This window comes from Nasonia vitripennis, assembly GCF_009193385.2.
Source record: "Nasonia vitripennis strain AsymCx chromosome 2 unlocalized genomic scaffold, Nvit_psr_1.1 chr2_random0006, whole genome shotgun sequence".
In the NCBI taxonomy this organism is placed as follows: Eukaryota; Metazoa; Arthropoda; class Insecta; order Hymenoptera; family Pteromalidae; genus Nasonia; species Nasonia vitripennis.
This window is the reverse complement of record NW_022279613.1, coordinates 1,512,865-1,525,328: the sequence shown is the minus strand read 5'-3', so window position 1 is coordinate 1,525,328 and position 12,464 is coordinate 1,512,865. Positions and strand designations below refer to the sequence as shown.

At 34.5% G+C, this 12,464-nt stretch overlaps 2 protein-coding genes across 44 annotated transcripts in view; one reads left to right on the top strand and one right to left on the bottom strand.

The window, feature by feature from the left end:
• LOC100117118 (leucine-rich repeat-containing G-protein coupled receptor 4) overlaps positions 1 to 12,464 on the bottom strand; it is a 722,517-nt gene that overhangs the window by 296,985 nt on the left and 413,068 nt on the right. The gene's annotated exons all lie outside the window — the stretch shown is intronic.
• Positions 1 to 12,464, top strand: part of LOC103316721 — a 59,447-nt gene that overhangs the window by 23,902 nt on the left and 23,081 nt on the right. The window contains exons 1-4 of one of the 3 annotated variants that reach the window (XM_031925187.1): positions 1,821 to 2,372; positions 2,467 to 2,672; positions 2,761 to 3,266; positions 3,442 to 3,491. The exons of 1 other annotated variant lie outside the window; for it this stretch is intronic. In XM_031925187.1, coding sequence (XP_031781047.1) covers positions 2,081 to 2,372; positions 2,467 to 2,672; positions 2,761 to 3,240 — 978 coding nt within the window. In that variant the 5' untranslated portion in view covers positions 1,821 to 2,080 and the 3' untranslated portion in view covers positions 3,241 to 3,266; positions 3,442 to 3,491. Of the gene's footprint in view, positions 1 to 1,820; positions 2,373 to 2,466; positions 2,673 to 2,760; positions 3,267 to 3,441; positions 3,492 to 12,464 lie in introns of those variants that run through there. One more of the 3 variants, XM_031925188.1, reaches the window with a different exon arrangement.

The following is a 12,464-nucleotide window of genomic DNA, read 5'->3' as shown; positions in this document are numbered from 1 at the left end:
AAAACGTACTCGCAAAATCATATCATTTGGAGTTAACTGTTGTGTTAATGTTATGTGATAAGGATGATATCTTCTCGCTCTCAATATTCGGGATGCTGTTGATTGGGGTATACCTATTTCTCTTTCTATTTGTCGAGTACTAATGTGAGGATCAAGATGAATAATCGCTAGAATGGTAATAACACGAGGATCGTTTTCGTCGTATTCATGATGACGGCGTTGAGGAACAAAAGCTCCATTTCGAGCTCTCTGAGTTAAGGTTTGAATAGTAACATTACTTGGGTGTCTCCTATTGGGATAGCGTTCAGCATAAAGTCTGGCAGCTGCTGCATAATTATTTCGACTTTCTTCCAAAATCATGATCATATCAACGATTTCGTTGGGACCATAATCAGCCATGATCAAAATCAAAATAATTTGTTACAGACCAATAAACAGGGAAACAGATTTTTTTCAATAATAATTATCGATTTACAAGAAGTAAAAAACACGATTAAGCTTTTCTGCACTAATTTGCTATCTGTATAACTGTTAAGAGTAGTTCACTCTCAAAAATTGACACTAATACAAAATAATGGAATGACTTAACTACATCAAGAATTTTGAAAATTGACACTAATACAAAATAATGGAATGACTTTGAAAATTTTTGAAAACTGAAAAGATTACGAAAATTTTAGAAAATATTGAAAATTTCTGGAAATATTGAAAATTTTTTCATTTTTGAACGCATGTCACTCTCTTTTCATTTATGGGGCTAAAAGTAGGGGTTTCCATTTCAAAAAATCAACTTGACCTTGAAATGCCCTTGAAGATCCTGTTTAACGACAGGGTCAAGATGACCATTCGTCAGCCGGGGAGAAAACTGAAAACTTTTGTGCGTAACATTTTCTCCTTGAATGCATTCGAGTTCAGCTAACCAATTGTACTGTTATCGGCATGACCAATGACCTTGACCATTGAATTCAAGGTCAAGGCGAGGTCATATTCAAACGTAAAATTTCCCGCTCTTTCCATTTCTGGTGCCAAAAGTAGGGGTTTCCATTTGAAAAAATCTACTGCACCTTCAAATGACCTTGAAGGTCACGCTCAATGACATTGTCAAGGTCATCATCAGATAGCCAGAGAAAAATCCTAAAACTTTTATCCGAAACTTTGTTCGCTGGCATGCTTTGCCAATGAGATACTTGAGATTAAAGATTAAAATGACTCACCCTGTGTGTATATATATATATATATATATATATATATATATATATATATATATATATATATATATATATACACTACTTTTTAAGACAACTAGAAATTGGCTTAGCGCGCGTGCCGCGCGCATTGATTTTATTGTTGTTGAACTCTCTGAAGTTGCTTCCTATTTTTTGATAACGGTCTGAATTGGCTCTGTATGAGCTTCAATTCGATACTATCGCTATCTTCCTTTTAGAAATGGAATACTGAGACTGCGGAACAGCCAGAGAATATATTTAAATGTAGATGGAGCCTTAAGGTCTAATGTTTTCGCTATGTGCGGAAGCAACAGTGGCGCCATGCGAAATACACGCAATCAAATGAGATGCATATCGTTTCATATTTGATTATGTGTATTTCGCATGGCACCATACTGTCGGTTCCGCACATTGCTAATATATATGAGGGATAGGAGGAACGGAACAGTGGTATTGTTCCGTTTTTGCGCAAAGGCAAAGGCCCTTATATACTAACTGCTACTGCATAGGTGTAGTACACGGCAAGTACGCGTGTAGTAAACGTGTAATTGAGGTGTATGAGTTGACATATATATGTTTCCCAACTCATATTATATAAGTCATATAGTATCGTTGGCCAAAATTAACAAAGTATCGATATATCCGCTCTTAAAAAATTGTTTCTCCTCAGCTTTTACAATATTCTTTGTAAATATATAGTATAATTAAATGCTAACAATAAAAGCGAAGGTATTTCATTCTTATTGGAGTGATTTTTACACTAAAAATAAAGCGCTTTGCTGCTTCTACAGTTTTGTACAATCACGTGGGCATGCAACGATAAGTCTTTCGGTTTTAAACTCTTTCTCACCAAAATGGCAAATTTCATGGCAACGGTCGATAAGAAACTTCGATCAGAATTGTCACAAATTCACAATCATGCAAGCATATTAGTAGAATTTGTGAACAATGACAATTCATTTGCTGTAGGATTCACAGCATGGCTTGAAAAAGATGATGCTGCCAGAAAAGATTATATCATTTTGTTGGAAGAGGAAGTCACAATCTTCTGGCCCACATGTGACACTCAATCTGCTGCTCTTTTAAAACCAAAGCTTCGAAAAGTAAATTTTGTTAAGCATGTTGTGAAAGTACTAGCCTATGGTGGTGAGTACAAATATAATTATTTTTATGATATTAATGAATGTGATTGGATAAACTTTCAATGTTATACCTGTATTTTATACTACATTTATTTCAGAATGGACAGATGTGAAGGAACAAATGAAAAATAAAGTAAAATATGATAAACTGAATGTTTCACTAAATAGCCGTAAAATTATCAAAAAAAAGGAATTTCATGGCGAGAAACAAAACGACACTCTACCACCCAAGAAAAAGAAAAGAAAAAATAGCAAAGTAGAACAAATACAAAATGAGGCGCTCCTGCATAGTATAAATCAAGAGGTTTGTAATTTTTCAAAAAATATTTGTATATTTTAGTTATAATATAATTTTAAAAAATTAGATATTTTATAATAAATCTTCTGAATAGGATACAGTAACACTGGATTCAAGCAACAATGTCAACTGCGATAAGCATTATTCAGAGAAAGCTATGCAGAAGAACAAGAACGCAAGTCTAAAGAGGAAACATGTGGCTAAATTAGATTATGACGATGTATATAATAGTAACGATTCTGACGGTGAAGTACCAAATAATTCACAGTCAGTTAAATCAAAAGATTCAAATCTCTCTACTTCTGACCCAAAGAAGAAAAGTAAGAATGCGCATGATAAAGAAAATCCTTATGACAAAAAACATGATCATTTTAATTTGTCATATTCCGATGATATTGAAATAGTCAATAAAGACAGAGAGAACAGAGCCACAACTCCTTTGCACGAATTAAATAAATCAAAAGATTTATTGCTTTCTGATGATGGTGATGGACAATTCAATGATGATGAAGACGATAGAAAAAATAAAATTCCCACCACCAAAGCAAAAAAAAAGGACAGAAGGAACGTGTGACATACACTACGCAAGAGTTAGCTTTGGTAAGACTAATTGTAAACTTTTATATTTATAATATTTTATTGATATCCCTTTATCATGTTGTATCATGAAAAATCAGTACAGTGAAATTAAATCATTTAAAATGTTATTTTTGATGATTTTTGTTTATAAAATAACTGTGCAAAATTTTTTCGTGTCAAAAAATACGTTTTGTAGGGTATCTTTGTATATATACAGTATCTTCAGTATCAATGAATGTCAGGTGCTGTATTCTGGAGGTTGCATGTAGACCATAGCTATGTAATTATGAAAGACATACTTTGTCGTGTCGTTCCACAAAGTTTGTGCCACCATGCAAAATTGAATGCACCCGGAAACTTTGTGGAACGACACGACAAATTATATCTTTTATAACCACATATCTATAGTCCACATATAGCCTCCAGAATACGCCCCCAGTATAAAGACAAAGTAAAAGTATTGTTGTAAGTTTAGCATGTTGATTGGTTTCATAACCTGTTAATTTCATTAATGTGTTAATGAAATTAGTGTCAAACAATGTGTTAATTTCATTCTACCCTGAGTGACATCATTATAATTTCCATTTTGACACTTATATGTAAATATAACTGGATAGAGCAAAGACATCGTTTATTTAACCAACGTAAAATGTGCATAGACGTCAGCTGATGGAATTTCAATCAGACAGTCAAGAAAAATCTTTCATATTACCTTGATTTAAAATTATTGAAAGAAGGTTATAATAATAATAATATTACAGTTCTTTACCTGTCTTTATGAAATTATTAACGTCAGCTGTCTGGACATTTTAATAAATGGCGTTAGATATTCCTAAAAAAGGTTATATTACAGGGTAATCTTTTAGGCCAAGGCAGTTATACATCTGGATTCTATTTCCAATTTAAGTGCAGAAAGTACTTTTACTTTGTCTTTATACTGGGGCCGTATTCTGTAGGCTACATGTGGACTACAGCTATGTGATTATGAAAGACATAATTTGTCGTGTCGTTCCACAAAGTTTGTGCCACTGTGCAAAACGAATGCAGCTGCAAAGTTATGAGTGCAATAATTTTAAATCAAGGTAATATGAACGATTTTTCTTGACTGTCTGGTTGAAATTCCAACAGCTGACGTCTATGAACATTTTACGTTGTTATTGTATACCAATTTACATGGGCTGTGATGGGAAATTGTACGAATTCGTGTATTTCTTGAATACAAAAATTGTTTATTAAACCTCAAAAAATACTTAAATACCCTCTTTTAAGCAACCACGTGGTTTTACTACGTAGTTTTTTTATGTAAGAAAAGATGATATAGTTTATAAAATAACACAATTTAACTAACTTCATCTATGCAGTTCTTTAACAAAATATATCTCACCAATAAACCATAAATAAAAAATTGCACACATTTTGACCAGTGCAGTATCGGTAGAGCATCCTTAAGTAGTTAAGAGTTAATTTTATTTCAATTTTAGACAACAATACAGTTTTTAAATTTATCAAAGACAATTTTTTCTTTTACAAATATTTTCTTTTCCTCACACCTGCACGGAAAGTACAATTTTCATTCTGGGCACCTGGTAGAACTGTGTATTTTTCATGCTGGTGTGAGGAAGAATAGTATACACGCCACGTGAGGAAAATTGGACAGCTACCCTCGCCTTCTGTTTGGGTGGCATTATACACGACATATGAACTGTCCAAGTTTTTTCCTTCCAAGGCCCGTAATATATACTATTACTTCAAATATTCTTGTGATATTTATACAGATATACATACATACACACTCACACTTCCGTGTGAGGCGTATTATAAGAAAGTTTGTTTTCTAGAATATTAAAAAAATTCACCCTTACAACGAAAGTATGCAGATATTTCTGTTGGAAATTTGGAGTCTCTGCAAACATGTATAGCGGCATCTGTAGATATATGTGCAGTAAACCTTGCAGAATTGACTGCAGCAAACTTTGCAGTGCTTTTTGAAAATTTTCTTACAGAGATTTCTGTAGATGCCACTGCATATCTGTTGCAGAGAGTTTTTTGCGTAAGGGACATAGAGTTTGCCGGCAGAAAAATAAAAAAAGAGATAATATAAAAATTTTTAACTTAAGAAAATATTCGTTTAAAATACATTTATTAGTAAGAAGATTTCAAAACTGTATTATTGTGTCTATTTATTTAGAATGAAATAAAATTAATGTTTCTTATCTGGCCCCTACAAAAAAAAATATATAATTTGTTGCAAAAGTATCTGCAGGCTACCCTACAAGATTGTTTATAGGATATTTTGGAAAAAATTGTGAAGGAAATCCTGTAACATATCCTACAGGAAATCATGTAGGCTTTCTTTTAAAATTAATTTTTTTCAAATTGAAAAGTAAACACCATTAACCTGCATGGGTCAACTGGTTCATTTCACGATTGCGCAATAGCCTTGAAGGGTTACGCATACTCTGGTAACTAAATCCATCGCAATCTTATTTGTATTATGATGCACATGCAGAAAAATTGCAGCAGCACGTAAGTGGTCTGCATCTGATTTCATCTATATTTCTGCAAACAGCAAATTATGAATGACAAGCATGCAACAAAATTACATAAAAATTGCTTTAATAACTTACAGCAAGGATCTTGCAGCAGACTTACAGCAAGCTCACTATATTTAAAGTGAATTTATAAATAATATATATTATATATATATATATATTATGTTACAATTTTTACACAATTCTGCTGCACGTATGAATTTGCAATACTGCTTTCACTATTTGGTTGTAATTTTGCTGGAGGCTAAATTGAACTTGAAAATTTTAGATGTTTTCTTGCATAAGTTTTACGTAATCTATGACAAAATTAACGGTCTTTAATGCTGCTGCAATTCCACTGCATGTGTCTGTGGACTTGATGTCTGACTGCAAAAATATCATTCAAAGTGCGAAACAGCCCACACATCTTCTGCATAATCAAAAGTGTAGAAGGTAGGGATGTGCGAGTCAAACTCAAACTTTTTTAGTTTTGATTGTAAAATAAGTGGGGGATTATAAAAAGCTACTTACACGATTGTCGAGTTTTTACACATATTTAACGAATACTATGGTTTTTTATTTGATACGTAACAGTGATATGCAACTTAAAGTTTTGAGTACTTTTTCGAGTTTTTTTTTCAAGTTATTGCCTGAAAAATAACTCAATTAGTTATTTGGACTGATATTTCAACCTCCCAACATTTTTTTCCATGTAGGATTACTTGTTACAGTTCATGCAGAAAGTATCAAGCGATATTTACAGATTTCCGTGGAAAGATTTCAGCAGATGCCACTGCATGTCTGTAGAATTTTATTTGTATGCCACTGTCATGACTGCAGAAATTTCTTCAGGAATCTTTATAGTATTTTCTTAATGAATTTATGCAGAATATTCTGCATATATCTCTGCAGAAGTTTGTGCAGAAATCTCTTAACACTTTTCTGCTGGAAACTACCGACTTTTCTATTAAGGGATGCCAAAACGATTTTGAAAATTATGCAAATTCCCTGCATGATTATTTGCAGAGCAATATGTGAAGAGGTTCTTTGAAATGTCCCACATTTCATGCAGGATGACTTGTTAGGGTTTATGCATAAACGATCCAGCGATCTTTGCCGATTTCCCTGCAGACATTTCAGCAATTTCCTTCAAATGCCACTGATATCTCTGCATCATTTCCTTCAAGAATCTCTGCAGATTTTTGTGCAGTAATGTCTATAGACTTTTCTGCAGGTAACTTTGCAGACTGTTATGAAGGCTGCCAAAACTGCGTCAGTTCCTTGTAGGTTTACGTGCAGAGCAACGTATGAAATAGATCTTGTAGGTTGGCGTGCAGGGAGCTTGCTAAAATGATCTTCCAAAATATGCGAATTTCGTACAGGATTATTTGTTAACTATTCTGCAATGAAATTCCGCGAATTATTTGCATAATTACGTGCATATCGACGTGCACACTGCATGCACGCTATCTTTACAATTTTATTTAGACGTTTTCTGCATGTCATCCTACAGATCTTTCAACTGATCTACCTATAGACATTTATGTACATTTACTTGCACATAATCATGCATACGTATCTGCATGTTTGGCTACAACAATTTTTGTAAAAAGTTCTGCAAGTTTGTGTGCAGGTTTCTTTCATAAGGGTTAAACTGTAAGTAAAAAGAACAGCTATTTTGTAGCTATAAACATATACAATGATCGCAAAAGTTTAATAACAAGCAAAGTCACAATAAAGAAAAGATCAAAAATGTTCATAAGAGTAAGATATGTCCTGTAAACAAAAAAAAAAAAAAAGTTTTAACACACTGTTACTTAAATTTTGCCGAAAAATTTTATATGTTTAATCAAAACTCTGTATTAGTGCATTATATTAGTTGTTAAATCTATTTTTATTAGATTGTAAGTCAATTTTTGATACCATCCCTATGTACATGAAACGGTCACGACTTATCTCGGTCCTGTAATAATTAAATTTATGTAAGAATACAAAATCTATTGATTTTACTATCTGAAAAGTCGCGAACATTTACTAATCTGCGTCGTGATTCTGACAACATATTAAATAGAAAGATTTAAAATTTTTATAATAATTCTCAATTATGATAGTTCAGGTCCGGGATACCAGGTAGTGGAGGTTTATCGCAGTAAAGAGATTTTTGTTCTTTATAACAAAAATAAATATATTCAAATAAATAAATAATAGAATATTGCTTATATCTTGCATATATTCTAAGTATCACAAAAATTAAATGGGTAAATCTGCTTTGATTTTACAAACAAAAATAAAGAGATACGCATTTAAGTTGCGTAATCTGATTTGAATCGTATGGTTACAAGAAGAGATTTTATGCAGATACGCTTAAATTTGCGTTATCTGATCGTATAAGAAATTTTACAATTAGGTAACGAAATTTTAGAATTAGGTAACGAAATTTTAGAATTAGGTAACGAAATTTTTCTAAATTATTTTGACAAGAATTAGAATTTTTCTAAGTCTAAGACTGATACGCTTTATGATGCGATATCGTGCTTAACTCGAAATTTTTATAAGTGTAGAAATATTCGAAAATATTCTAAGTCGTTTACTCGAGGCATAAGTTGCTCGGGAATTTTGACTAGGCGCCTAAGTTGCGCTGGAGCTAGTGAGCTCATACTGGCCGTGCGGGTCCTTTTATACTTTCACATTCACACTTTCACACAGACATTCACACCTATGTACAAAACCTATTCATACAAATAATTTATAATATGCGCCCGCTACGCCGCCGCCGCTTCTCCTTCTCTTCCGCCGCTTCTATATACATATATACATGGTGTGTTGGGCGCTCTCCCTCTTCGGTGTTGCTGCTACCGCCGCTCGCTGGCTCGTGGCACTGCTGAAATTGCGCTGTCAGCTGTAGCGCGGGTTTATCCTAGTTGAAAATGGGGGAGCGCGATACTCGCGTAAAATCTAAAAATGTATTCAATAAATTTTAGTTTTTTTTCTATATAGTTTTTTGCGCAGCTTATACGGGGCGTTACATACAGGCAACCCTGTTTGCCTCTATAGGGTGCCATTTTAAGTCATATGTATATGATCAATAAATACTAAATAATAAATACTAAAAAAAAGTGGGCATCATGAAAATGAGAAGAGCAGATTGATAGATTAAAAGCTACATTAACGTAGATGAATTCATGCAAATTCATGGACCATTAGATTCCTATCAAGCCGTCTACAACAGCTGCTTGACCCGAATAGAGGAAATAAAGTGTACGGGCGCACTAGGCCTGGACCTCATAAAACTTAATCATCAAATACTAAAGCATATTCAAGAAGGAACGAAAAAAACATTAAAACAATGACACACTAATCGTATCCAGCAGTAAGAAACCCTAGAAGCATTACCATAAAGAGGATCGCACCTTTAGAAATAGTAGACTCAATAAGTAAAAGTCTATTTGGACTAGTCATGACAAAAGACATAGAAAACATTACCAAAAATATAGATCCGCTGTTTCAAGACCAAGCAAAAATCTTGCAAGTAATGTACAAGAATGCACACATCGTTTCAGCACAATTTGAAGAGTTATACAACATAACTAGGAACCATCAGAAAGTACTCCAAGGATTTAAAGCAAGTCTGACCAAAAGAGTTAATACAGTAGTCAAACATTTAGTAGAAATTTAGTAGAAATAACATTATACGTAAGACGCATAGTTCGTTAAGTAATCAATAAGTCGTTTTAAGTCAGTACACATCGTAGACTATGAGACGACGGGACGGCAAGTGTGCATTGAAATAATATTTATGAAAATTGTAACCTTTTTTCTAATAACCACTAGTCAGCTGATCTTATCTCACCTGCTGAACTTGAATGCTTAATGCTTGACATATATAAAATTGATTTCACTACATTCATTAGCGTATATTTATATCCAGGTAGAAATGCTTACCAACGATAAACTGTTGGCCAATGTGACGATTTTAGCAGGTTCGTTAGCCAACCATAATCAACTGTTGGGTTATTTTCTGCCAGGGTGAAGACCAAACTTTTTACCTTGTAAAAGGTGCCAACATTTTACCTTGTAAAAGGTGTTTTTCAAATCAATTTCATACCCATTTAATACGTTTAATTAAAGTTCAGAATTACTATGACTTCTCAAGAGCCTTATTATCTTGCTTATCTTGTCTTTGAGGACCTGCTGCTGTTGATATTGAGCAACCTAGATCATCTGGGGCGTAAGGGTCTTGATGATGCTGGCAGACAGCAGAAGTAGGCTTGGATTTGTGGCCCGGTGTCACGGATATCCTAAGCTTGAGGTTGGTCAGACTTCCGACACTGCCGATCTATGGGGGCCGCGTCGGCTCCTCGTTGACGTCTATCGCCTCCTCCTTGTCCTCGAACTGGATTAGACGTTCCGTCGCAAACTCGTTCTCGTGCTCTCGTTGTCTAATGCGTCGTTTTTGGCTTGATGGTCTTGAGCGCCAAGTGTCATTTGCTGGTCGTCAGGGCAGCTCCGGCAGTCGTCGTTGCGGCGTTCGCCAATTGTGGTAAACCCTACTGCACTAATATATGAGGGCTGGCCGAAACCGCTGTAACGGAAGAAGGAAGAAGACCTTGTCGTTCATTGTCGACTCATTTCGAAGAAACAAGTGTATAAGGTCTTGAAGAGAGAATATAGTTGCCGTTGGGAAGGCTAAAGTACGAGGCGAACAACCATAGATGTGAAGGTCGGCATTAAAGGTGACGGGGTCGTCGTCAAGCTCGAGCTGTCAAAGCTCGTGAAGTTGAAGATGAGCTCATAGATTTGCCGTGGATCGAGGTGTCGATCTCGCTCTTCTTTGTTTTGACAGTCTTGCATGTCCTAAAGCGATTGGTCGGTGCTCAGTTTCCAATCCACCGATATGAACCAAGGGTCACAAGATGTTCACTGATGTAGAGCACGCTGTTGTTTACTCTCTGGATTCACACGTCGTGTTCGTGATGATCCACGCAAGTACTTGCGTTGAGGCTTGGCAGGTCTTTGGCGCCTAAATATAAGACACATTAATTTTGTCGGGAGGAATACTAGCGGCAGCGCGAAGGTTCTTTGATAAACGCACGATCATGCACAATCACGCACAATTACGCACAATAGACAGATTCGCAAGAGTTTGTGCATACCACGCAGCTTCAAAACACCACTGTTTTAGGCTATGTTTATGTTTGCACAAGGCTGGACGTACTCTGCTGCTGCGTGTGCATTAGGGTGGACCTTAATTTTTTTTTTTTCACTTGGGCCGGGCAAATATAGCTTCTATATACCTCAAAAACCATGCGCATATAGGTTTTGAACCCATAGCATCGATTTTTCACGTGCCTCAAAGCACCCGAAGTTTCTTATGGGATTTACATGTTAAAAAAGGGTCAAAACGTTTATCGTTCTGAAAACCTGTGAAAATTTTGGAATTGTAACTTTGGCAGTATATTTTCCCATGTATTTTGAGCCGCTGAATCGAATGGTGCTATTAGTTTTCACCGTAATAGTGAAATCAAGTTATAAGCCAAAATCGTTGAAAAACTCAAAAAAACGTGTAAAAATGGACTTTTAACGTTTATAATCAGTGATAAGTTGGAAAGTTTTTTTCAAAAACATACATTTTTATGTATTTTGAGCTCATTTAATGAATGGTGCAATTGGTTTTTGCCGATTCAATTGAGAAAACAAGATATAAGCCAAAATCGTCAAAAAGGTCGAAAATCACGGTAAAGTGACCAAAAAATGGGTTTGTTACAATGTTACTAATACGAGGTCAATTTTTTATACATAAAAAGTATAGTTATACATATCTGAAAAATTCTTTTGTATCGGATACGGGCTATATTCAAAAACCGGAAGGGTAAACCGGAATAGCTGTGAGTGGCTGTTGTCGTTCCAGAATTCTTATTTCGGATTTTCGTTCCATCGATGGGACCGCGGTCTAAAGCATTTTCGGATCAGCAAAGGGATCAGCTGACACGAAGTAACGTGAATACAAAATGGTAGTGTTGAATGTATACATATTATATTATACAACGATAAACAATAAACACTGTACGTTCTCTCTATCATCGGACTCAGAGCAATAAGCACTGCACGGCGAGCATATAGCTCATGTAAACATAAGAATATTTATATTAAACTTATTTTCCTATTTAACCACGGCTCAATTTATTTCAACAGGTACTTTTTAATTTCGAGATATATTGCTCCGCATGAACAATTTTATTTAGTTTTTCAACAATGGCTTATAATTTACGCGAAAGAGTCAATCACATTGGATATTGTACTAATCAAATAGTTGCAACTAATAATCTACCAACGATAAAACAAGTACTAGCTGCTTTATTCTATAACCTACGAAGAGTTTTAAAGTACCAAAACCAATATCAGAATGTGAAGTTTTTAGATAAATAAATGTCAAAAATTGTTAAATTTAATCCAACTGTGTTTTTCTCATTATATTAAAGTAAAATAAGCCTGTATGCAAAGTCTCAAATCTCTACCTATCATAGATCCAGAGATATGAGAAAAAATGTAATATTCAATATCAGCGCAACCCTAACTTTTTGTCAAACTTCATGCTTTTGGGACTCGCTGATATATTTGAAAGACTTGGAGTACTATAACTTCTTTTTTTATTATTAATTAAGTTAAATTACACTTACCTGTAAAGTTT